The 23,214-nt window shown below is 39.1% G+C and overlaps 1 protein-coding gene across 1 annotated transcript in view; it reads right to left on the bottom strand.

Moving 5' to 3' along the window:
- Window positions 1–23,214, bottom strand: part of TTC27 (tetratricopeptide repeat domain 27) — a 142,011-nt gene that overhangs the window by 7,659 nt on the left and 111,138 nt on the right. The window contains exons 14-17 of the mRNA XM_086628150.1: window positions 13,249–13,347; window positions 11,459–11,511; window positions 7,035–7,200; window positions 84–281 (exon numbers count right to left, since the gene is read on the bottom strand). Coding sequence (XP_086484276.1) covers window positions 84–281; window positions 7,035–7,200; window positions 11,459–11,511; window positions 13,249–13,347 — 516 coding nt within the window. The remainder of the gene's footprint in view (window positions 1–83; window positions 282–7,034; window positions 7,201–11,458; window positions 11,512–13,248; window positions 13,348–23,214) is intronic.

The raw sequence follows: 23,214 nt of genomic DNA, 5'->3' as shown, positions 1-23,214 counted from the left end.
ACAGTAGTATAGTTTGTTAGAGAACAGAAAATTTGTACCGTAAGTGTGTATCCATAAAAGCATATACCTCAAAACACACTTACCTTTTCAATTTCTTCACCACTATCATTCTGTCCATTTCCATAAAGTCGGGCATAAAGTCTCCAGATCTCCCCATCGTTTGTCACTCGTGAAGTCACTCTGCCCAAGAGCTCTTGCAATTTCCCCTTCAATCCACTCGCTACCTCTCCAGTGCGATCTGCCATACCATCCACTACTGCCCTGACCAGAATAGTCAGCACCTTAAAAAAGCAGCAGGAAAGAGTCTTTATTTCAACTCAAATCAACACCAGTATATATAATGATATCTGTAATATTTGGTCTCTATTAATAATTCAGTAAAACACAAATATAGTACCATATGAAAAGTATAGAATTTACTAAGAAATCAAGCATTAGGGGAGTAATTAAAGTAATTTAAACCTCATCTGTAAGATTCTATAGTTGGTCAAGAGGCCAAAGAGCTAAGACAGAAATTTGGGTTACTGGGACAGGCTAGTGTGAAAAATAATGGTATAGGAAATGGCAGCAGTATCATAAAGATATTTTCACCTTGTAATCCAGTGATAAAAAAAAAAATCAGTAAACAGGCTGAACCAGATTAACTCAGGTAATGGAAAACACTGTTGTTCACAGGACCTCTATTCAATTATCTGCAGAAACTGAAAGATGTGTAGTGGATGAGATGGAAAAGTGGAAGGCAACCGAATACCACCCTGAGATACTCTGTTCAACGCGCTTCTGGTGAATTACTACTCAAGTCATTTCAATCAAACATTTTACAAGTACTCATTTAATCGCCTTACTTTCTGAGTCACTGGCTTGAGAATGTGGGATCTGACCTGCAGAAGTGCTGAGCGCTGCAGCTGCTGGTGAATTCAATGGTAGTTGGGCTTTGATTGTATGAAATGCTACATAATACCAAGTGTCCCAAAACGGACACTCAAAATTAGAAAACGGTTCCGCTGTGCCTCAGTCCCTTCTCAGTAAAAGGAGAAATAGCAAATGTAAATTAAGACGTTGGATTATACGGTGAATTGGGAGAAAATAAAACCCAGAAAGCTGTAGCTTCTTAAGTGAGAACTACCTGTCCTGTGTAATGCATGAGGCCCAGAGACTGGAGAAGAAATAAAGATAAAAACAAATGGCAGTCTCATAAGGCTTGCATTCAAGATAGGCCAGTAAAAGGTATACAAACACCTTCATGCTGACATCTCCTAACTGGTGAGACTATCATTTGGCAACTTGAATGCTTCAACACTTTTGTCCACGTGATATCAATACTTACAATGAAATCATATTAACAGCAATAACAGTAATAAAACTGATTTCAAAGATGATCTGTGAATAGCTCCAAATCACACAAATATACCACTACTCTAGTAAAAGTAGGGCAGAGGTGCAGCCTCACAAATCAAGATGTAGTTCACTGCAGAAAATAATGTAAAAATTATGACAGTCTCAAAATATATTAGGCTTAAAATAAAAAAACACATGCAGTTCAATACTTGTGATAGGTCATTTTCCTAAAACAACTTTTCTTCTTTAGAATGACTCGATTACCACGCATCCCAAGGATTAATTACTGAGTTTTATCAGATATAGTAAGGCTTTGGCAAAAAAACCCCAAATAAATCAAAATGTCTGATGATGTTATGAAACAAAGCTATGTAACAGAAAAAGTGAAAAAAAATTGCACATCTCCCTGGCATCTTGTCAGAATCAATACAAAATCATAGTAGCATCTGAGCAACAGCTAAAGAGCACCCTCCTGCCCCGAAAACCATAAGAGTATAGCCCTAATAAAGTGATATGGCAAACTGTCTTTTCTCTTTCCTCTTTCCTTTCTCCTTTCTCCCTTCCCCTTTCCTTTCTCCTTTCTCCCTTCCTCTTTCCTTTCTCCTTTCTCTCTTGCCCTCTCCTTTCTCCTTTCTCCTTTCCCCTCTCCTTTCCTCTTTCCCCTTTCCTCTCTCCTTTCCTCTTTCCCCTTTCCTCTCTCCTTTCCTCTTTCCCCTTTCCTCTCTCCTTTCCCCTTTCCCCTTTCCTCTCTCCTTTCCTCTCTCCCTTTTCCTCTTTCCCCTTTCCTCTTTCTCCTTTCCTCTTTCCCCTTTCCTCTCTCCTCTCTCCTTTCCTCTTTCCCCTTTCCTCTCTCCTCTCTCCTTTCCTCTTTCCCCTTTCCTCTCTCCTCTCTCCTTTCCTCTCTCCTCTCTCCTTTCCTCTCTCCTTTCCTTTCCTCTCTCCTTTCCTTTCCTCTCTCCTTTCCTCTCTCCTCTCTCCTTTCCTTTCCTCTCTCCTTTCCTTTCCCCTTTCCTTTCTCTTTTCTTTTCCTTTCCTTTCCCCTTTCCTCTTTCCTTTCCCCTTTCCTCTTTCCTTTCCCGTTTTCTTTCCTTTCTCCTTTCCTTTCCTTTCTCCTTTCCTTTCCTTTCTCCTTTCCTTTCCTTTCTCCTTTCCTGTTTCCTTTCCTTTTTCATTTCCTTTTCCCTTTCCTTTTCTGTTAAAGAGCTCAGCTTTTCACTTAAGATAATAGAAAATATGATCAACTACTAACAGTCCAAAAGTTCTGAAATTCATACCGCAGTCTTCATTTGGAATCTAAAGGACTAAAACCCAGGACTAAATGAATCAGGTCTTCTATAATGATTTGCTACAAAAACACTAGCAAGTATTGATATTTTCATTACTATAGCACTGTAATAGAAAAACATAAAAAAAGAGGTGTAAGAAGAGATATTAAACTATTTTCTCTTTTGAAAAGGAACTAGAACTGGTCCTGAGGATTCACACATGTATTTATGACTTGACAATCAGTTTCTCAGTTCAACAATATTGTTACTTGAAGTCCAAAAAATTAGTACACATGAATATCATGTATAGTTATCAAGAGTTCTATAGTCAATGATATTTTGTTTGCCCATGAAAAAGAAAACATTTCCTGACTGAGCAGGATTTAGCAACTGAAAAGTTACTCCTATAGAGTTCACGCTTTTCTTACACTTTCATCATAATAATATATCTCATTTTTTTGTAATTCATCATGGAAGCTTTAGCAATATAGCAGTAAAAATAAAACTAGTGTGAAAGCCTGGATTAAAGGGTCCATTAAACACTAATGAATCATTAACATGACTTGGCTGTGCCCAGCTGTTAAATAAAGTTATTTCAAATTGCAAGTGCATTGTGCTAATCGTCAAAAAGTATTAGCAGTGTAACAGAGCTTTCTGTTTTGATGGTTGTCGTAAGTGATAAATTTTAATTTATGTATTTGAAAGATTTTTAACTACCATATAAACTAAACTACTAAAGCAATGCTCTGTTGCCCAGGATCCCACACAAGCAGTAGAGCTTTTTTTTTTTTTTTAATGCCTGTGAATAGTATGTGTTTATTAAAAACTAAACAAAAAACACCATGCGACAAAACATTTTAAAATGCTGTGATTGCTATCAGTTAATCTCATTTCACATTTTTTCTCCAAACAACTCCTTTAATATAAAAATTCACTAGTCAAATCATTTTTAGAAGCTTTACTAATACTAATAAAACTTGACAGCACTCAAGAAAAGAACCCTCAGACACCAGATCCTAAACAATGAATCTGCAATGTATGAGCTCTCCCTATGCCCCTCCCGAATTAAAATTTTATAATAAAGACAAGTGTCATTAGTGAGCTGCTTAAAAGAAAAAGGCCTCCAAAAAGTATTAACTCCTATCCCCGCTCCTCAAAAATCCCCTTGGAACACACTCTTACACCCTTTTATTAGAACCAGTCTGGCAACACGAACCACTGAAATGAGGACGATATTTGCTGGAAAGGGTAACAAAAAAACTTTGCTAGATTCTCAAGAACACAGAATTGGAGAGAAGAACCAGTTGTCCATGCTTCTGAATTCATATTCTTTGACAGCACAGGATGAAGATCTGGTTTCTGAAAACAATGTAGCAAAAGAGCTTTCCCCTCCCCCCCCCAAATAACTTTGTTATTCACAGAACTGCAACTTTCCAGGTAACAAAGATTGCTTGCCTCGCCAAACATGAAGGTGGTGCAAAATACCGTGGTTATCAGTTGCAGAAATCTTTCAGGTATATTTACCACCTCAGCCTAATAATTCAGAGGCTAAACTGATGATTACAACAGGTAAGGTTTTCTCCTTGGGTCTTTTTTAATGACTGATCTACTAGATGAAACTGTAGATATTTCAGTGAGCCTTTATCTTTTACTACATAATATCTATATTAAAAGTTTTCAAGGTTTATTTCTCAGTAGATTCATGCACATTAAAAGGAATACGGAAATTTTAAGAACCATGAAGGAAGGAATGCAAGAAAGACAGTATGCTTATAACATTTAAGGGGAATACTAGGAAACTGAGACTTTAAAAAATGTGCTCTTTGCTGTAATTTTTTATTGCGTTGTTGCTCATTTACAAAAAGCCCTTCAGCTTCTCCTTGTTCAATTCTGTCTGCGTAATCTGTACATACATATCTTCAAGCCTCAGGATAGCCTGATCTCAGAACCTCTGCCACAAGGATGACATCGTTAAATAACTAGAATAGCTTAGAAGCAAAATTTCCCAAAGCTGCATTCTGCACTCAGAAGTCTGGCACAAAAAGACAGCAATGACCTAAGAGAAATCACAGATGAAGAAATGAATGCCTTACTGTTATGAGAAGAAATTAGTGATTTATGAATATGACTGCATACTATGCTGAAATAAAATAAAAAAAATCTGATGTAACTACACAAACCAAGGACATTTCAAATTATATATTCGATCGAACACTCTTAACTGATGCATTCAGTCTCAAAAGGGGTATTCTGCAACAACGATTGTACTAAAAGTGATTTGCTTTCTGTGTTCACAAAGAACTGCAATCAATGAATCAACTTGTTTCTTCCAGTCCCGTGCATCTTTATTTTTCTGGAGTTCTAAATTCCTACCTTCTTTCTCACCACTATGTCATCTAGTTTAGTAGTCTATCAGTTACAGAATACGATGACTACAAATACTAAATATAGCCTGAGAGAAGATCATACTATGTTGCATGGAGAAACAGGTGTATGCTTCCACTTACTTATGTTCACGATTTTTCTTTGTTAAAATATAAATGCACAAGAGGGTTATAGAGCATCTCTATTTAAAACAGGCCCGTTGGCAAGCTCAGAAATTAATGGTGAGCTTTGTAAATAATCTCAGCAGAAGCTTTTAGTTTTATGTCCTTTTTTCCATTTTGCTATGGGAATACTCTTCTCTTCCTTGTAAAATTATTGATTAAAGCATTTCTGAAAGTCTTTAATCAGGCTCTGAGGTTTTTCTTGGCCAACTAGTACAATCCTTCCAATTGAGGAAACTGTATTAGAGGTTTGATGAATCCCATAAAGCACTTTACATATCAGAAGGCAAAGTTGAAATTAGGGTGCAAAAAAAAAAAAAAGGATACACAGCGCATATATACTTCTGCAAAAATGATAACGTATGATTAAAAGTTGTATGAGAAGAGTTACACAACAAAAATAGAAATTTAGTGCAAGCAATATCCCCAATTTTTTTAATAAAATATCTTACATAAAATTTGACAAAACACAGTAATAGGGGTCCATATCATCTCAAAATATCTAAAATGGACAAATACACGTAGAAAGTTCTATTCTTGGTCAGCTGTCACACTGTCTAAAATAATACGGTACACCACCTCTAAAAATGTTATTTAAATTACATGAAATGAAAAAAAAAGTCATTAAGAAAGGTCAACCATCTGCAAGACGTTCCATGACTAAAAATACAGGCCCTACCTGTATCAAAATACTGTAGCTGTCAAACACACTAATCTTTACCATATTATAAGACTACTTCCCATAGACACTTTTGAGTGCAAAGAGTTTGTGACCTTTTAATGTTCAGCCACATCAAATCCAAAAGATTTGATTCATACAGTATGTTATCCTGCGCGTGGTTGACTTTATAGTAGCAAGTATTGTACTTGCATACAGTTTGTTATTAAAAAGTAATCTGAAAAAAGTTTTTAACATCCCCACCCTCCATGAACAAATGAGATGTTTCCACAATCATAATTCATTCTATCTGTTCTCTCCCCTCATCACTGGACTCAAACTCTCAGGATCCAAGAAAGCTACTTTTAATCATTTCATGGGATAAGAAAAGAAACATAAACCTGGGATGAATGACCAGCAGCAGCTCGGTCCTCTTGCTCTGGTACTACACATGAACTCCCAAAGAGCTCATAAGCTGTTCAACCAGATCCATTAATTTTGCAAAGTCTTTTGGACGTGTTTCACTACTTTGCTTAAGGGATTCTTTGGCTTGCCTTTCAGATTCAACTTGCTATTTTCACTGAGTATACAGAACATTGCTTGGATCAGGAGCTGGTTTTAGGCAAGGCAACATCCCAGCTGAAGCTGTTAAAGTAGGCTCTCTGGATTTTATCCAGAGCATACACTTACAAACACACAAGTTAAACGAACTTAACTGAACTACAGTGAAAGATGTGCAAAATACCTCCTTTCTTTTCCTTTGTTCCAGATTATTAAGAATCTATGTTCTGACTGTAATGCATCCAATCTAGGAAACATAATTCACTTTCAAAGGCTCATTTGTGGAATTTTAAAACACATGGGAAAAGCTTACCTTTCTAATCACTAAATATATTATTTCTGATACTAAGATATGAAGGAACAATATGGAAAGATGGGGTTATGCATTGTGTTTTATTTAAGAATAGATCTTAAAATTGCAAGGCTCATATTTGCCCTTCCACAAAGTCTAAGGTAATCTGGATGCAAAAGTTTTCCTTTTTGTCCATTTTTATTTCATATATTTAGTTTTGCAGTCCAGATCTCAAAAAATTAAATAGCTTGCCTACATAACTTCACTGGTATGTGTACTATCATTACTGATACCATTATCAGCAGAAATGGCTTTCCGTCGCACAAGAAAAATTCATGAACACATACAATGACTTAACACGAAAACTTCCCCACCTGTGTATCCTTGTACTTTTCTTTTAAGTCCATGAGCCGGTGATAAGCTTTAATTGCTTCTGAAAATTCTCCAATATCTGTACTGGTGAGAAGATAGTTCTCCCATATTTGCCAGTGCTCATAGTTGCACTTGAGAGCTTCTTGGAGTGTTCGAAATGCTTTGATTCTAATTGATAATGAAAAATTAAAAAAGATTCTATATTGAAGATTTAATATAGAAGATTTCTGTATTCAAATCAGTTGGCATTACATCGACTAAAGAGCTGCTTATTTAAAAAAAACCCACCTGTTTAGAAAGCAGTGCAATGTAAAAGTTATGGTTCATAATACACAATACTGATAATTCCTTAATCTCTCTTGCCAATTAGTTCATTCCTATCAATTCATTCCACAGTACGTTCTGTAGATTCTGAACTAGGTAATTTCTACGTTAGCTCTCATAATTAAATTTCGACAAAAAATCATTATAATTGTGTCATCTATGTCAATATTTTCTTTTCTGAATTTTTAACTGGAACCACAAAAAACAATCTTACTTGTGCTGCAGCTGTAAGAAACATTAAAAAATCAAAAACTCAACCTCACAACTGAAAAGAATGTATTTTTCACAACTGAGTTCATGGCATATGCAGAATAGTACTGACTCATTTCATCACACAAAGGAAGGTTACTTAACAATAACAGCTTCATGGGATTTATTTTAAACATTTGCACATGGTAAACACGCATATCTATTGCACAGAAGCCTAGCATTTTCAATCATTTTTTTCTATGTCAGCTGGAAGCTTTACTTACACTCTCTGTTCTTTGATGCTACGCTGCTCAGTACAAATGTGTCAGAGTGGCCCCAACCACTATATTAGTGTCCATCACCAAAGGTGCTGCCCAGTGAACCATCTCATAGTAGCAGGAGAAAGTGTTGTGGAATAAGGTGGACAGAATAATTCCTAGAAAGTCACTGTCAAGTCAGGAAGCATGTTTATTTTTTCATATGGATCCACTGCAGGCAACTCTTTGCCATTCCCTTACTCAAGGAGAGAAGCAATGGCATTCTCTGGCAAGGAACATAAGACAGTTTATCCAAATCAAGAATATAGGCTGACCTACAGTTTACAGAGGTACGATGACTTCGTACAGAACATGCGACCAATGCTGCCAAAAGTGGAGGCCGAAGGAGTAAGAGGTCTTAATGCCATCTGAAACGTATGGTGGTAAAGTTTGGGTGCCTACTGATCAAAATTTTAAACGTACTGCCAAAAGTTTCAATCAATTTTAAATTTTAAAAGAAGCTTTACTAGAGAAGCAGAATGATATGGTTCTTAGGACTTCAAGGGACTGAAGCTTATTTTCAGCTGGATAGTCATGATTATGTAGAAAAAACACACAAAGGAATAAATTCCTTTAAATGAAAACTTGAAACAGAGTTTTCCCATGCTGGTAAAAATCATCTTTGGAGAGGTATGACAATAAATATCTTCTTAATAAAGAGCGTATGAAGATGGCTTGGTACCAAAATTTGCAGTTCACTTGCTCTATTGCTTAAGTAAGTTGCTAAAAGTGCTGTCTCTAAAGAAAGACAACTCAAAGAAATTGTTGGTTGAGTTTCAAAAAGAGTGTCCAGGAGACTGTAAATATCCCAGCCAGGAGAAGGGAATATCTAACCAGTGGATCAGGCCGTTAAAAGTTTGGAATGGCTGGGTCAGTGAAAAATGTAAATACCTGCCAATCTAAGTCCGAAGTATTAAAATAGTTACCAAATACAAACGAAGAGAGCCGACTGACAGAGCAAAATTATTGAAGGAAAACAGGTCATTTGGCATAGCTAGGGCAGAATAGTCCACAGGCAGGATTTTCCCATGTTCACTCCCCTTTTCTCTCTCTTCTGATATACATGACACTGCAGAGTAAATGTACTAACAGTTGGGTCTCTTCCACTCTTAACAGTCTTAGTAAGGGATTTCAGACCTTGATTTTGACAGATTATATTAGAAAAGAACAGAGACCTGCTCCTTCCTCCGTGGATTTTGCTACAACAGAAACTGAGATCTGCCACAGCTCTCTTACAGGCTGGAAGACGCTCTGGCTGACTCATGTACTCCAACCACCTTGAGAAACTGTTTCTGAAACTGCTCTTCGACATCTGCATGATTAGCCTGTACGATCTGCCCCATCTTCTCAAAAAGGTTAATCAGATGTCAATCAGCTAGAACTGTGTAAAGTAGACAAGATACAGAGGGATGGGATGGAAATTGTATTCCTCAAATCATCACACTTGCTATGTTAATAAAGTCCTCTAGGTTCTCAAAACAAATCCTCTGTGCATTTAAAAAATTATATAATGATGGTGTATCTTTAACCAGGGCAACAGTTAAACCAATTCATATCCAAACAGGAAACGGCAGGCAGTACCAGTGCATCATCCTGTTTTGCAAAACCAGGAATCCTTCACCTAAAGGAGAGAGGGGCAGTCCCAGTTTGTTCTGAGAAATACGAGATCTAGATATCAAAGGTCTCCTGGCGCTCAGAGAAGATTTTCTGGTTAAAAGAAGAGCAGGGCCTGTTTTCATCACAATTAATATTTTTTGAGGAAATTCAGAATACACAGAACTTGTGGACTCTTAAAAAGCAAACAACCCCAAAAAACAACGAAACTCCTTTCATTTGGGTGTCAGCAAGTTGTTTGCATATACTTTTCAAAAAGACTTAGACGTTTTATACTCGTCTGTTGTATGAGACTCTGCTAAGCCTTACTCAAACGCATAATCCTTGGGAGGGACTGTTTTAAGAGCGTAGTTGGAGTAAAGCTTGAGTTTGATGAGGGAGCAAAAGACAACAGTTAACTTAAATATCTTATTTTTGTTTTCCTTTTTTTAATCCTCCCTTCACTTTTTTTTTTTTGGCTAGCAGGCTTGAAAAACAAAAATGTACACTTGTACCACCACTCAGCACACCCCAAATAAATTATAGTGAAGAGTACTACTACAGGTAGCCTGCTTTGAGAGTGTGTTAAACTAACTCAGTCTTGATCTATAAGTGATTATGCAAATAACCAAAGAAGTCGCTACTCCCCAGCAAATAAAGGTCACACTTCGCTATCAGCATGTAATACTGACTTAAGATTTCCTGTACACACATTCCTCTACCACGTGATTCCTCTGGAAAAAAAAGCTCAGAAACATGCCCCCCTTTACTGCTTTTGATATAGTATCAAATAGGATACAAGTTTTGCATGTATTTAGCATGTTAAATCACAAGAGTAGATTAACAAAGTGAAACTAATCATCAGTAGTTTCTCAATCTTGTAGTAGATGAACGGACGGAACAATTATTTTGATTAAATATACTTTTATGAAACAAGCGGAAGCCAGTACGCTGAGCTTCTGACATACCCTTTTGAACTTTATGCAAAAGAAGGAGCCATCTATCACATGCAGTCTAAGACAATAAATTGGGCATTCTCAAGGCACTGCTGAAGATGAAAGGAACTATTGAAAAATTAAAAAAAAAAAATCTTGATTTCTATTACTTTTTATTCGTGAGTAGTTATTCTAAGCTTCATTCCAACCTTCATTTTCTCTTCCCTCCTGCGCCCATTAGCATATCAAACCACCTCTTGAATTAATTTATAATATTACTTCCCAAATTTCCTTCGTATGTTTATCAGTTTACCCTTTTATGTAAATTTACTATTCTTTTTCTCTTTTTTAGTTTGCCTCCTGACTGCCTAGTCGTATAAATTGATGTCAGATATTGAGTGAGGTTTTAAAAAATTTATCATACTCTTTTGTTTCATCTTTTGGGACAAGTTATAACATCAAAATTTTTCTTAAATATTAAGTTCTTTCAAGTATTCTGTGCCTACGAGGAACTTTTATTACATTGAGTTGAAATACAGAACAAGAAAGGCAGTCCATTGAGGTCAAAGCTTCTTGTACTAATGGTTAATTTGGAGGGAAAAGAACAAGCGAGCTATTATGTGTGTAGATGTCCATCTGCTTTCGTAACATAAAAAATAAACTGCCTGGTTTTCCCTTAAATCTAATGAGATTAATGTAGTATGAAGTGACATAGGTCTGAATATATAGTTTACTTGAAATGGACTTACCTATTCAACGTCATAGTCACATCAGTTTCCAACTTTAATATGAATGTTTTGCACTGGTTGTACTTACTACATCATAAATACTTCTAATATGAAAAAAGTGTAAGGTGAGAGGTTGCTGCTTTTATAAAGCTTATAAAACTATTTCCTGCAAAATGAAATAAGTTATCAATGATCCAACTTGGGAGAGAGAACTGAAGGGATAAGAATTACAAAATATGAGGTAACCTGATTATAAGAATAAAAAATTCCATGTCAAAAAAAGGAAATCCCAATTACATATTTTAGAAGAAGTATCTGCTAATCCTTTTCAAGTACTTACTTCTGTTTTAATCTGATATAAGCAGTTGATAAATTGTTCCAGGCCTCAGCATTCTGTAACGATAAAAGGAGAAATAAAAAAAAATAATTCACTTATATTATGCTTACTTCATAAAAATATGTAGACAAAACTACAGTGAAATATCATCAATTTTATTAGTCACGCATATTAACATGTACCTTCTACAAGGCAGTCAAAAGATTACATTGAAATAGAAAATATGATATTAAAATAGAAATATATAAATAAATATTACTGACTACAGAAATAATCAGGTATATAAATATCAATTAACTGCCTTCTGGTTGGAATACACTAACTCAGCTCTTGCCTTCAGTTTAAACTGTAAACAGGCCCCCTTTTCTGGATCTAGCTGGGATGGCTGGAGAGGTCAGTGCTCCCAGCAGCTCATCAATTCTCACTAGCTGGAAGCTACTTACCTGCACTGCTGTTAGTGGAAAAAATTATCTGAATGTGCCCCTAACGCACCTCAGGCAAAACTAACAGGGTTAGTTTCAACAGCGGTTATCAACTGTTTTAGTGGAAAAGGACTACGGAGTGCTCAATACAGGGATGATTGCTGCCCACAGCCTTATGCTGCTGTAAACTTGAAGCTGCACCACTGAATTCAGTGAAGTGACAACTAGTATAAATTTGAAGAACAGAACCTGGGTACCGCAATGAAATGTACTCTGGTACTGAAGACTATCCTCAGGCTTAAGGAGTATTTAAATCATGTTGGGAAACCTTTTTGAGGCTTAATTCATGAAAATGGTCATTACATTGCTGCAGATCATTATATAAACACAGGTTTCACCTCCATAACTAAGAGCCAGACCAGCATCCTTTACTCACAAAAGAAATATCACTTGACTGACTGAGAACTCAGTTGGCTTGTTCATGTGAATACGATCAAGTACAGGCCCCAGACAGATAAGTGAAAATTTTAGCATCTACTTGCAAGTAAATCCACTGTACTGAAACAAAAAAGTATTAATATCTAAAGCAAAAATTCCAGTTAAATACAAGGGTGCCTGCACGTACATTTTTTTTTCAAGTAAGTTATTTAATTTTATTAATAAAGAAAAAATAATACTCTGCCATCTTTCATTGCACTCCCACTCTTTTCCCCAAGAAAAAAGAATGAATAATAGTTTCCATCAAGTACGTGGCACTAACTCTAAGCGAGCAACATGCTGGCAGTCAGGTCTTTTGACAAAAGTATTGCCAGTACATTCCTGAGAGGTAATCCAGCTGACGCCTTTCAATGCACAGTCACACTCAAATGGCAATACTGTACACATGCTTGCCCCGTGCATCCTGAAAAACCCACTAATGAGCTCCATTCTCCCTGTGCACAGAAACTATATAGTTACAAATTTACCCGTCATACAATCGCTTATTTGACTTGTTTTTTTCAGGAGAATTTGATGACTTAGAGGACTAAGTATTTATTTAAATTTAATTCTTTTGTTTTAGCTCTCTGTCTTCAGCACTGCTCACAGCCTACTCATTCCCTTTTCTCTGGTTTAGCAACATATGCAACCATACAGGAATTTCTGCTCAAATGTATTTTAACATTCGCACACACATACTTGGACAAAGTTAAGTATTGGGCGAGTATTTTTATGATGTCTCATGACAAAAATATACCCTTCATGCACAAGTTTAATTTATTCAAAGGGCTAAGGTTTAAAAAAGTTTTTCATTATTGCTTTGCTTGTTTGTAATGAAAACATCCTTGCTGCTTTTAGATAAGCCATCTGAACCACTTGTTGAAAAGTACATACATCTGGTTCCAATGTCACACAGCGCTGAAATGCTTTGGCAGCACCTTCGTAGCCTTCCAAAGCAATGTATGCACAGCCCAAGGAAAACCATACACCTAGCTGGAGAGAAAAAAAGTGGATGATTACATATACATATACATACATATTTCTGAACAAAAGAAATAATTTCGCTTGGATGCTCAAACACACACACTACTCTTCTTGATTATACCTGATTTGCAGCTATCAAAATAGAATTGCACTGGAATAAATAACATCCCATATGCAGAATAATGGAAAACTTTAGGTTCAAAGTTTTAATAAATATGGATAAACAAAGGTGTTGATAATATAAAGACCACTTAACCATATGTGAAGTGCTCTTTAACAGCACATCTTCATTTAGAGAAGAAACTGATGGCTATTTAGAGGTTTGCATATTTTGCTTTAACTTGTGAAAAATCCACATTCACTTTACAGTATTACAATTGGGTCAAATGGTAAATACTAGGAAACGTATTTCAATGAAATCACATTTTACAAGAAATATTTCTAATGACTGAACACGAACACTTCAAAATTATACCTCTTTCTACAGGTCAGAATATCAATCTTCTCTAGTTGATAATGCAATGTTTAGAGATAGAAATGTACTTAAATAATGCCTTGCGTAGAGAACAGAACTTTACCAGTTCGATAATCTTCCATTGTAAGTCTTCAGTTGTTACAACCAAACACCCACACAGATCCAAATAATATCAGACATAGACATAAATTACAGCAAGTTAATTATATTATCATAGCTCTTCAATAGCAAGTTCCTGATTTGCCGCACAGTTAATTCTCAAAGAGCTGCAAGTTAAGCAGTACTACCCTTTAGGAAATCTCTATAATTCAGAAAAGTATTAAATCTCAAGTACATTCATAGAATATTTTCTGACAGCATTATGCTGTTTAAATGCACACAGTCAAAATCAAACAGAACATTTTATAATGTGCTGCAAAATCATTCCAGGTAGTACTACCTACTGCAATAAGCTCAGCCATTTCTCCATTCTAAATGCCAAGGTAAGAAACATAAATAGTTTTTTTTTTAAATTTTTTCAGAAAAAGGTTGGGAAGAGGAAGATGGAGAAACAGGTTACATTAACTCTAATTTGTGTTGTACAACAACATATTACTTTTCAAGACGTTTGATTAGTCTTTATATCCTCTAGTGTTTTGGGTACCAGTTTTGAAGCAAGCAATTCTGATACCTCAGGTTCTTCATAGGAAGCCATAATGGCTATTTAAACACAAAAATGCTACCTTCAGAAACATTTGCAAATCAGGGGTTTTACAGGGTTGAGAATAAAGCTGTTGGTTCATATGCAAGCATCTTCTATCTCTACTGATTATTTGCAACCTCTATAGCAGATATTTTAGCAGTTGTCTCCAGATCAGACTAATTTTCCTGTCTCTGAGACCCAATTTAAAATCAGTAGCAAGATGTTTGCTACAAGTGGAGTAACCTGACTTACTTGCTATAAAGTTCACAGTTAATCTGCTTCAAAACTTAGATCCCAGCATATAAATGTATGATGTTCATCCCTGTCAGATCTGGCACCCTGGTGGGCAGTCTCCATGATACCAAGAAAAGAACTGAACAAACTTGGCAATAAAGATATCTTTTTGCTTTTGGAGGTGTACATGGGATGGCTGATCCTCAGAGCATATGAATGTATTACTAAGTGAAGACAGAACTGCCAACTACATCCAGCCTGGGCAAAAATTAAAATCTACTTTTCAGCATTGTCAGTCTGTCACCTTTCACGATCTTTAAGCTCATCATTCAAAGAAGAAACTGTGCACAAGTTAAAAAACAATGTTTCCCAAATCTCAGAGGGCAAAATTAATAGGAAATAAACATTTAGTCAATCTCATTTTTTAAGTCTCTTTTATCCTTCAAGTTTCCAGAAGTCGAGCACTCCCACACGGCTACTACCATGTTAACTCCCCTTTCTTTTCTTTCTAGATCAATAACTTTCTGGACATGAAAAGTAGGGATAGAGATGGGGACTGCTCAAGTATGAAACTGAAGGCTAGCTCCAACTCTATGATCAGGATACAGTGTTTCTGTAAAGGGTAGAGAAAAAGAACCATTGCATTTTATAACATTCTAACAAGTAACAGCAGCACAGTCTCACTTCTGAGCTTGTACTTCCAGAATCTGATTGACTACAACTTCCACCATTTTAATTTTTTGAGGCTGATGTTGAGCAGCTACATCTCTCAGGAACTGGCTTACCAATGCCTAAGCTTGTCAACTCCTTTCTCAAGGACAAGTTATGGGAAAAGGAGAAAGTAAAATGATTCTTTACTTCTGTGGAGAAACGCTGTATTAGCAAGTACCTAGTAAAAATCATACAGTGGCTGCAAAGAATGGTAAATATTTTTATTTTCTTAATAATTTCAAACAAGATATTTTGCCTAGCAATAACTATGTATGAAGGTTTCAATTGAACAGAAAAAACGTTAGAACTGGACACGATGGAGAAGACTGGGAAAGATGTCCAAAAGGGATCCATTTAGCAGACAAGAAGAGCGAGATGAAAAGTCTCTGGGGTGGAAATTAAGTCAAGGAGCTGAGATGTTATGATATGGAGGCAAAAAGTAAAATGGAATAGGCCATGCAGATGGAAGAATGTTGCTATATGTTAAAGAACACTTCACCATCAATCATATCGAAAATAACTGGGTAAATGAACAACAGAACTAGTACTAGATTAAAATTTCAGGCCTTGGTAAAAGAGCAGTATAAAGATTGCATCTCAGAATACTTGACTAAAATGGAGAAGATAACATACTGGAGAATATCAGAAGGCTGTGAAAGTAGAAATCCCAGAAAATACAGAGAGATTTCAATTATTCAACATAGTTTAGTAAATAACATAATAGATGTAGTTCCAGGGCTAAATTTTTTAGATACAAAGAAGCTAGTCAGAAGACAGTACATACCTCGATCCTGACCAGTATGAATGATCAAGTTCAAAATGTGACCATATAAAAGATACTTTGTAATGTATCTAGATTCACTAGCCCTTGAAGAACAAAGGCAACTAATTTAATTCGGAGGATGTTAAATTTAAGAGCTACTTAAATTCTTTTAAGTATTTAATTAGGAGGATGTTAAATTTAAGAGCTACTTCAAATAGAAAAGCTATGTTAAAAACTAAAAGGAGCAGATAAAAGTCTGCAGACTTGCAACATTTAAAGACACATTTCAAAGCTTGGAGCAACTGCATATTGTCTTTCAAAAAGGCTTTAAAAAAACTAGACAATCACAACAGTTAAAAACGAAATAGATTATTAAGAGGACATACTTTAAAAGCTGGTGTGCCAGGCAAATAAGAAAGCTACAAAAGAACAAGTCTTGACAGGTTAAATGGAAAAACGTGGTAGCTGTGTAAAAAAAAAACACAACCCACTACGAAACAGCAAAAAACCACAACCAAATGAAAAAACAAGGTTCATTGCCTTTGATCTAGTATAGTGATGAAACGCTATTTTATCATCCCTTAGATATCTGGAATTCCTTCCACAATATAAGAAGGACAGTGACTCTTTAATAATATATTTAGGATACAGGTTAAGAATGGACTTAAGCTATTTTCTGTCGAAAGAATGGTAAGAACTCCCTTTTTATTGGGGAGGGCACAAAATCCGCTGATCCCACTGGCTGATGCAACTGCTCTGAGGAAAGTGACTGACTGAAAGGTAATGTAAGGCAAATTTTGTCCAAAGTTCAAAAAAGACTTTTGTCAAGGCTTGAGGAACTAGCTTAAACTTCTTTTTTGGAAATAAAATAAGTGTGTTGGCTAGAGGTTTGAAAGTTGCTACTGATTGGAAAAACATATGAAAATGAGCTGTAAATTTTTATCCTTTTCAAAACCGAAGACAGTGACCAACACGGGAAGACAATTTAGGCTTGGACTCTTTGTTAAAACTTGCCATCAGGAATTTCCAGGCAAGTCTTTACTAAGTCTAAATGATTAAGAAAGGCTTTAAGAAAGTCTAAACAATTCTCTCATATTAGTGGGAATATGGTTCCAAAATAACCTAATTACAGTATAGCTGAATACTTAAAAAGGAAAAAAAAAACACCTCCAAATCATATATCTGAAGAAACTTTTTGCATTTTTAAAGCAATTTTCTACTATTGGTATATGGCAAATACATACAGTTTTTTTGGTTTTTGTTTTTTGTTTTTTTTTTTTCAGAATCCAGTAAACTCTTTAGTACAATACTCTCAGGAGTACAGCAGTGTTAGTTTAGAAACAATCTATACCCTGCAGAGCAAAATTAGTCTTCGGAGTTAGCAATTACAATAAAATTTTAAGAGCTCTAGTTGAGTGAAATCCTAGCTGAGTACCTTTTAATTACTCATTTTATGGCATCATTTATCTCCCTTATAATTCAGTTTCTTTTGAACACACCACACTGACAGAACATACTACAGTTTTAAGCATAGAGACTTTTATAATCTTTTCCAATGACAGACTCCAGCTCAACTCTTGTTAAAGTCACTTTTACTATTAAAAGATGAATGAGAAGGAGAATTGTGGAGAAAATAAGGCTCTCATTGCATTGTCCAAAATTTTAAATTCCAGATGTAGTTGATGGTAAGCTGACTCCTAAAGTGTAACTGTTTTCCCAAGTTGGAGAGAGATCACTCGTCTTGCTTCACACCCAAGAAAATTAGCCTGAAAAGTTATGAGCCAAATAGTCTAGCACAAAAGAGAATTATTCTTTTCTTGCAGACTGTAACATGGAGGAGAATGATGTGGGCACAAAAAAGGTGTTATTAACACTCTATTTCTGGAAGATTCAATGTGAAGTAACTGGATATAGAGAACCATACACTGTTCAGCACAAGAAATTACAAATCTGTAATTTAACAAGACGTAAGTTTTGTCACGCAGACTTTCACCGCTGGAGAACTGACTGCATGAGCTCTTTGATCTCTGGAATTGTTTCAGTCCAGCCTTGCAAGATGCTCACAGTGAAAGTGCAAGAGAAATGCATCTGTCACTCACCAGGCACATACAGGAACAAGTAATTCTGTGAGCAGCAGTGCTAGTGAAGATGACTTTCAGATACATTTAGAATCATAGAATCATAGAATGGTTAGGGCTGGAAGGGACCTTCAAAGGTCATCTAGTCCAACCCCCCTGCAAGGAACAGGGATATCTCCAACTAGATCAGGTTGCTCAGGGCCTTGTCCAACCTGGCCTTGAACGTCTCCAGGGATGGAGCATCCACCACCTCTCTGGGCAACCTGTTCCAGTGTTCTACCACTCTCATGGTAAAAAATTTTTTCCTAATATCCAACCTGAACCTACCTCCCTCTATTTTAAAACCGTTACCCCTTGTCCTATCATAACTGGCCCTCCTGAACAGCCTCTCCCCATCTTTCCTGTAGGCCCCCTTGAGGTACTGGAAGACCGCTATAAGGTCACCCCGGAGCCTCCTCTTCTCCAGGCTGAACAGCCCCAACTCTTTCAGCCTGTCCTCATAGGAAAGGTGCTCCAGCCCTCTTATCATCTTCGTGGCCCTCCTCTGGACCCTCTCCAACTGGTCCATGTCCTTCTTATGTTGGGGACTCCAGAACTGGACGCAGTACTCCAAGTGAGGTCTCACGAGGGCAGAGTAGAGGGGGAGAATCACCTCCCTCGACCTGCTGGCCACGCTCCTCTTGATGCAGCCCAGGACGCGGTTGGCCTTCTGGGCCGCAAGAGCACATTGCCGGCTCATATTGAGCTTCTCATCCACCAGTACTCCCAAGTCCTTCTCCTCAGGGCTGCTGTCGATCCATTCACCACCCAGTCTGTATTTATGCCTGGGATTGCCACGACCCAGATGTAGGACCTTGCATTTGGCCTGGTTAAACTTCATGAGGTTGGTACGGGCCCACCTCTCCAGCCTGTCGAGGTCCCTCTGGATGGCATCCCTCCCTTCCAGCGTGTCGACGGCACCACACAGCTTGGTGTCATCGGCGAACTTGCTGAGGGTGCACTCCATGCCACTGTCCACGTCACCGACAAAGATGTTGAAGAGGGCCGGGCCCAACACGGACCCCTGAGGGACGCCACTCGTGACCGGTCTCCACTTGGACATTGAGCCGTTGACCACTACTCTCTGAGTGCGGCCATTGAGCCAATTCCTTATCCACCGAGTGGTCCATCCATCAAACCCATGACTCTCTAGTTTAGAGAGAAGAATGTCGTGCGGGACAGTGTCAAAAGCTTTGCACAAGTCCAAGTAGATGACATCCGTTGGTCGACCCTTGTCCACCGATGTTGTCACCCCATCATAAAAGGCCACCAAGTTGGTCAGGCACGATCTGCCTTTGGTGAAGCCATGTTGGCTGTCACCCACCACCTCCTTGCTCTCCATGTGCCTTAGCATGGTTCCCAGGAGAATCTGCTCCATGACCTTGCCAGGCACAGAGGTGAGGCTGACCGGTCTGTAGTTGCCCGGGTCCTCCTTGTTCCCCTTTTTAAAAATGGGGGTTATGTTCCCTCTCTTCCAGTCATCGGGGACCTCGCCAGACCGCCACGACTTCTCGAATACAATAGCCAGTGGCTTGGCAACTTCATCCGCCAGTTCCTTCAGGACCCGCGGATGGATCTCATCAGGTCCCATGGACTTGTGCACCTTCAAGTTCCTCAGATGTTCTCGAACCTGGTCTTCAAGTACAGTGGGCGGTGGTTCATCCTCACAGTCCCTGCTAGTTCTTTCCACAGCTTGGGTGGTAAGACAAGAGGCTTTACCAGTGAAGACTGAGGCAAAAAATTCATTGAGTACCTCAGCCTTCTCTATGTCCCGGGTAACCAGAGCACCAGTATCCTTCCGGAGGGGGCCTATGTTCTCCTTGGACTTCCTTTTGTCCCCTACATACCTATAGAAGCATTTCTTGTTGCTTTTTACATCCCTTGCCAAATTCAATTCCTTTAGGGCTTTAGCCTTCCTCACTTGATCCCTGGTCACTCTTACAGCTTCTCTGTATTCCTCCCAGGCTATCTGTCTCCGCTTCCACCCTCTGTAGGCTAACCTCTTCATTTTCAGTTGGTCCAGGAGCTCCTTGCTCATCCACGCCGGCCTCCTGGTCTTTTTGCCCGACTTGTTCTTCGTCGGGATGCACCTCTGCTGAGCTTGGAGAAGGTGCTCCTTGAATGTGGACCAACTTTCCTGGGCCCCTTGTCCCTCCAGGGCCGCCTCCCACGGCACTTTGCCCATCAGGTGCTTCAAGAGGCCGAAGTCCGCCTTCTTGAAGTCTAGGGTACAGAGCTTGCTGAATGGTTTCCTTGCTGCCCCATGGATCTTGAACTCCACTGTGTCGTGGTCACTGCAGCCAAGGCTATCCATAAGTTTCACATCGCCCACCAGTCCCTCCCTGTTGGTGAGCACAAGGTCAAGCATGGCACCCCTCCTTGTCGGCTCCTCTATCACCTGCAGGAGGAAGTTGTCATCCACGCATTCCAGGAACCTCCTGGACTGCCTGTGCCCTGCCGTATTGTCTCTCCAACAGATGTCAGGGTGGTTGAAGTCCCCCATGAGGACCAGGGCTTGTGACCGCGAGGCTGCTCCTATCTGGCTATAAAGCGCCTCATCTGCTCTGTCCTCCTGGCCAGGTGGCCTGTAACAGACTCCTACCGTAACATCCCCTATCCGTCCCCGTCCTCTAATCTTGACCCATAAGCTCTCTGTCAGCTCGTCCTCCGACCCCAGGCGAAGCTCCACGCACTCCAGCCGGTTGCTGACGTAGAGAGCGACACCCCCTCCTCGTCTCCCCTTCCTGTCCTTTCTAAAAAGCTTATACCCCTCCATGTTGACACTCCAGTCATAGGAGTCGTCCCACCACGTCTCCGTGATGCCAATAAGGTCGTAGCCCTGCTCATGTACACGCATCTCTAGCTCATCCTGTTTATTTCCCATGCTGCGTGCGTTGGTGTACATACACTTGAGATGGGCCTCCGACAAAGCCGACTCGCTGGCTGGAGTGACAGGTGTTCTCTTGGACGGCAGTGTAAGATCGTTCGAACATACCTGCGATCCATCCTCAGCTTCTGGACCCTCGGTGCTGGCACTGGTGCCATGCTGACAGCGGTATAGATCTGACTTCTTGGCTGGAATTCCCTTCTTCTGTTCTACAGATACTTCCAGCATATCTTTACCATTCTTGATATTCCCCCCCTCCCCCTTCAAATCTAGTTTAAAGCCCTGCCAATGAGCCCTGCTAGCTTTTGAGCTAAGACCCTGGTTCCCCTCTGAGAAAGGCAGGTCCCATCCGGTGCCATCAGACCTGGTTCAGCGAAAGCCTCCCCATGATCAAAGAAACCATTTGAATTGTAAGACTTTCATTCCTTTGCAGATTTTCCAAAGTCTAATACGGTGGTGGGCTCATACTGCAAGGATCTACTCTCAGAGTCCTCAGCCAAATTTGACTACACAAGATTAAAGGAGGGTTGACAGAGAATGTTTTGATCCATTAGATATTTTGGAGAATCACTTGCTGCGTCTAAAAATCCCTTTCTCCATCAAGGCTCCTGACAACCACAAAAATAGTAGAATTTCTTTGTAATAAGGAATCCTTTTTTACCTGATAAATTATTCACAATTCTGGAAACAATTTGTTAATGAATATTTTCCTGCTATTAAATCCTTGCACCTAGAATCACCTTCCTCTCTGCTCTTTATACACAAAGACATCCTAGAATAGGAAATAATCCATTTCTGTAGTGAGAGAATACAGATAGACATTAGAAGACAGTAATATGTCAATCTACCCTATTCATTTTCAATCTATTTGTTTGAAACAGTTCATCTCAATCTTAAGTAGAGCTTCCTGAGCAACAAGAGGAAATGCGCGCTTTCTTATACAGAATAGTCTATTTTTCTTGGATTGCTTTTCATTTTAAGCTTCCTTTAAGTAGGACACAAAAGAGAAAAGCACCTCAGCAGAATATTTATCAGTTTTGAGCCCTGTAGGCCATCTTCTGCAGCCCTTTATTATCCAGGAGTTCTCTTAGAATCATAGAATCGTTAGGGCTGGAAGGGACCTTCAAAGGTCATCTAGTCCAACCCCCCTGCAAGGAACAGGGATATCTCCTACTAGATCAGGTTGCTCAGGGCCTCATCCAACCTGGCCTTGAACATCTCCAGGGATGGAGCATCCACCACCTCTCTGGGCAACCTGTTCCAGTGTTCTACAACTCTCATGGTAAAAATTTTTTTCCTAATATCCAACCTGAATCTACCTCTATTTTAAAACCATTACCCCTTGTCCTATCACAACTGGCCCTCCTGAACAGCCTCTCCCCTTCTTTCTTGTAGGCCTCCTTGAGGTACTGGAAGACCGCTATAAGGTCACCCCGGAGCCTCCTCTTCTCCAGGCTGAACAGCCCCAACTCTTTCAGCCTGTCCTCATAGGAAAGGTGCTCCAGCCCTCTTATCATCTTCGTGGCCCTCCTCTGGACCCTCTCCAACTGGTCCATGTCCTTCTTATGTTGGGGACTCCAAGTGAGGTCTCACGAGGGCAGAGTAGAGGGGGAGAATCACCTCTCTCGACCTGCTGGCCACGCTCCTCTTGATGCAGCCCAGGATGCGGTTGGCCTTCTGGGCTGCAAGAGCACATTGTTGGCTCATATTGAGCTTCTCGTCCACCAGTACTCCTAAGTCCTTCTCCTCAGGGCTGCTCTCGATCCATTCTCTGCCCAGTCTGTATTTGTGCCTGGGATTGCCATGACCCAGATGTAGGACCTTGCACTTGGCCTGGTTAAACTTCATGAGGTTGGTACGGGCCCACCTCTCCAGCCTGTCGAGGTCCCTCTGGATGGCATCCCTCCCTTCCAGCGTGTCGACGGCACCACACAGCTTGGTGTCATCGGCGAACTTGCTGAGGGTGCACTCCATGCCACTGTCCACGTCACTGACAAAGATGCTGAA

This window comes from Tauraco erythrolophus, chromosome 2 (genome assembly GCF_009769465.1).
Source record: "Tauraco erythrolophus isolate bTauEry1 chromosome 2, bTauEry1.pri, whole genome shotgun sequence".
NCBI lineage: Eukaryota > Metazoa > Chordata > Aves > Musophagiformes > Musophagidae > Tauraco > Tauraco erythrolophus.
This window is presented reverse-complemented; position numbering and strand designations above follow the sequence as displayed.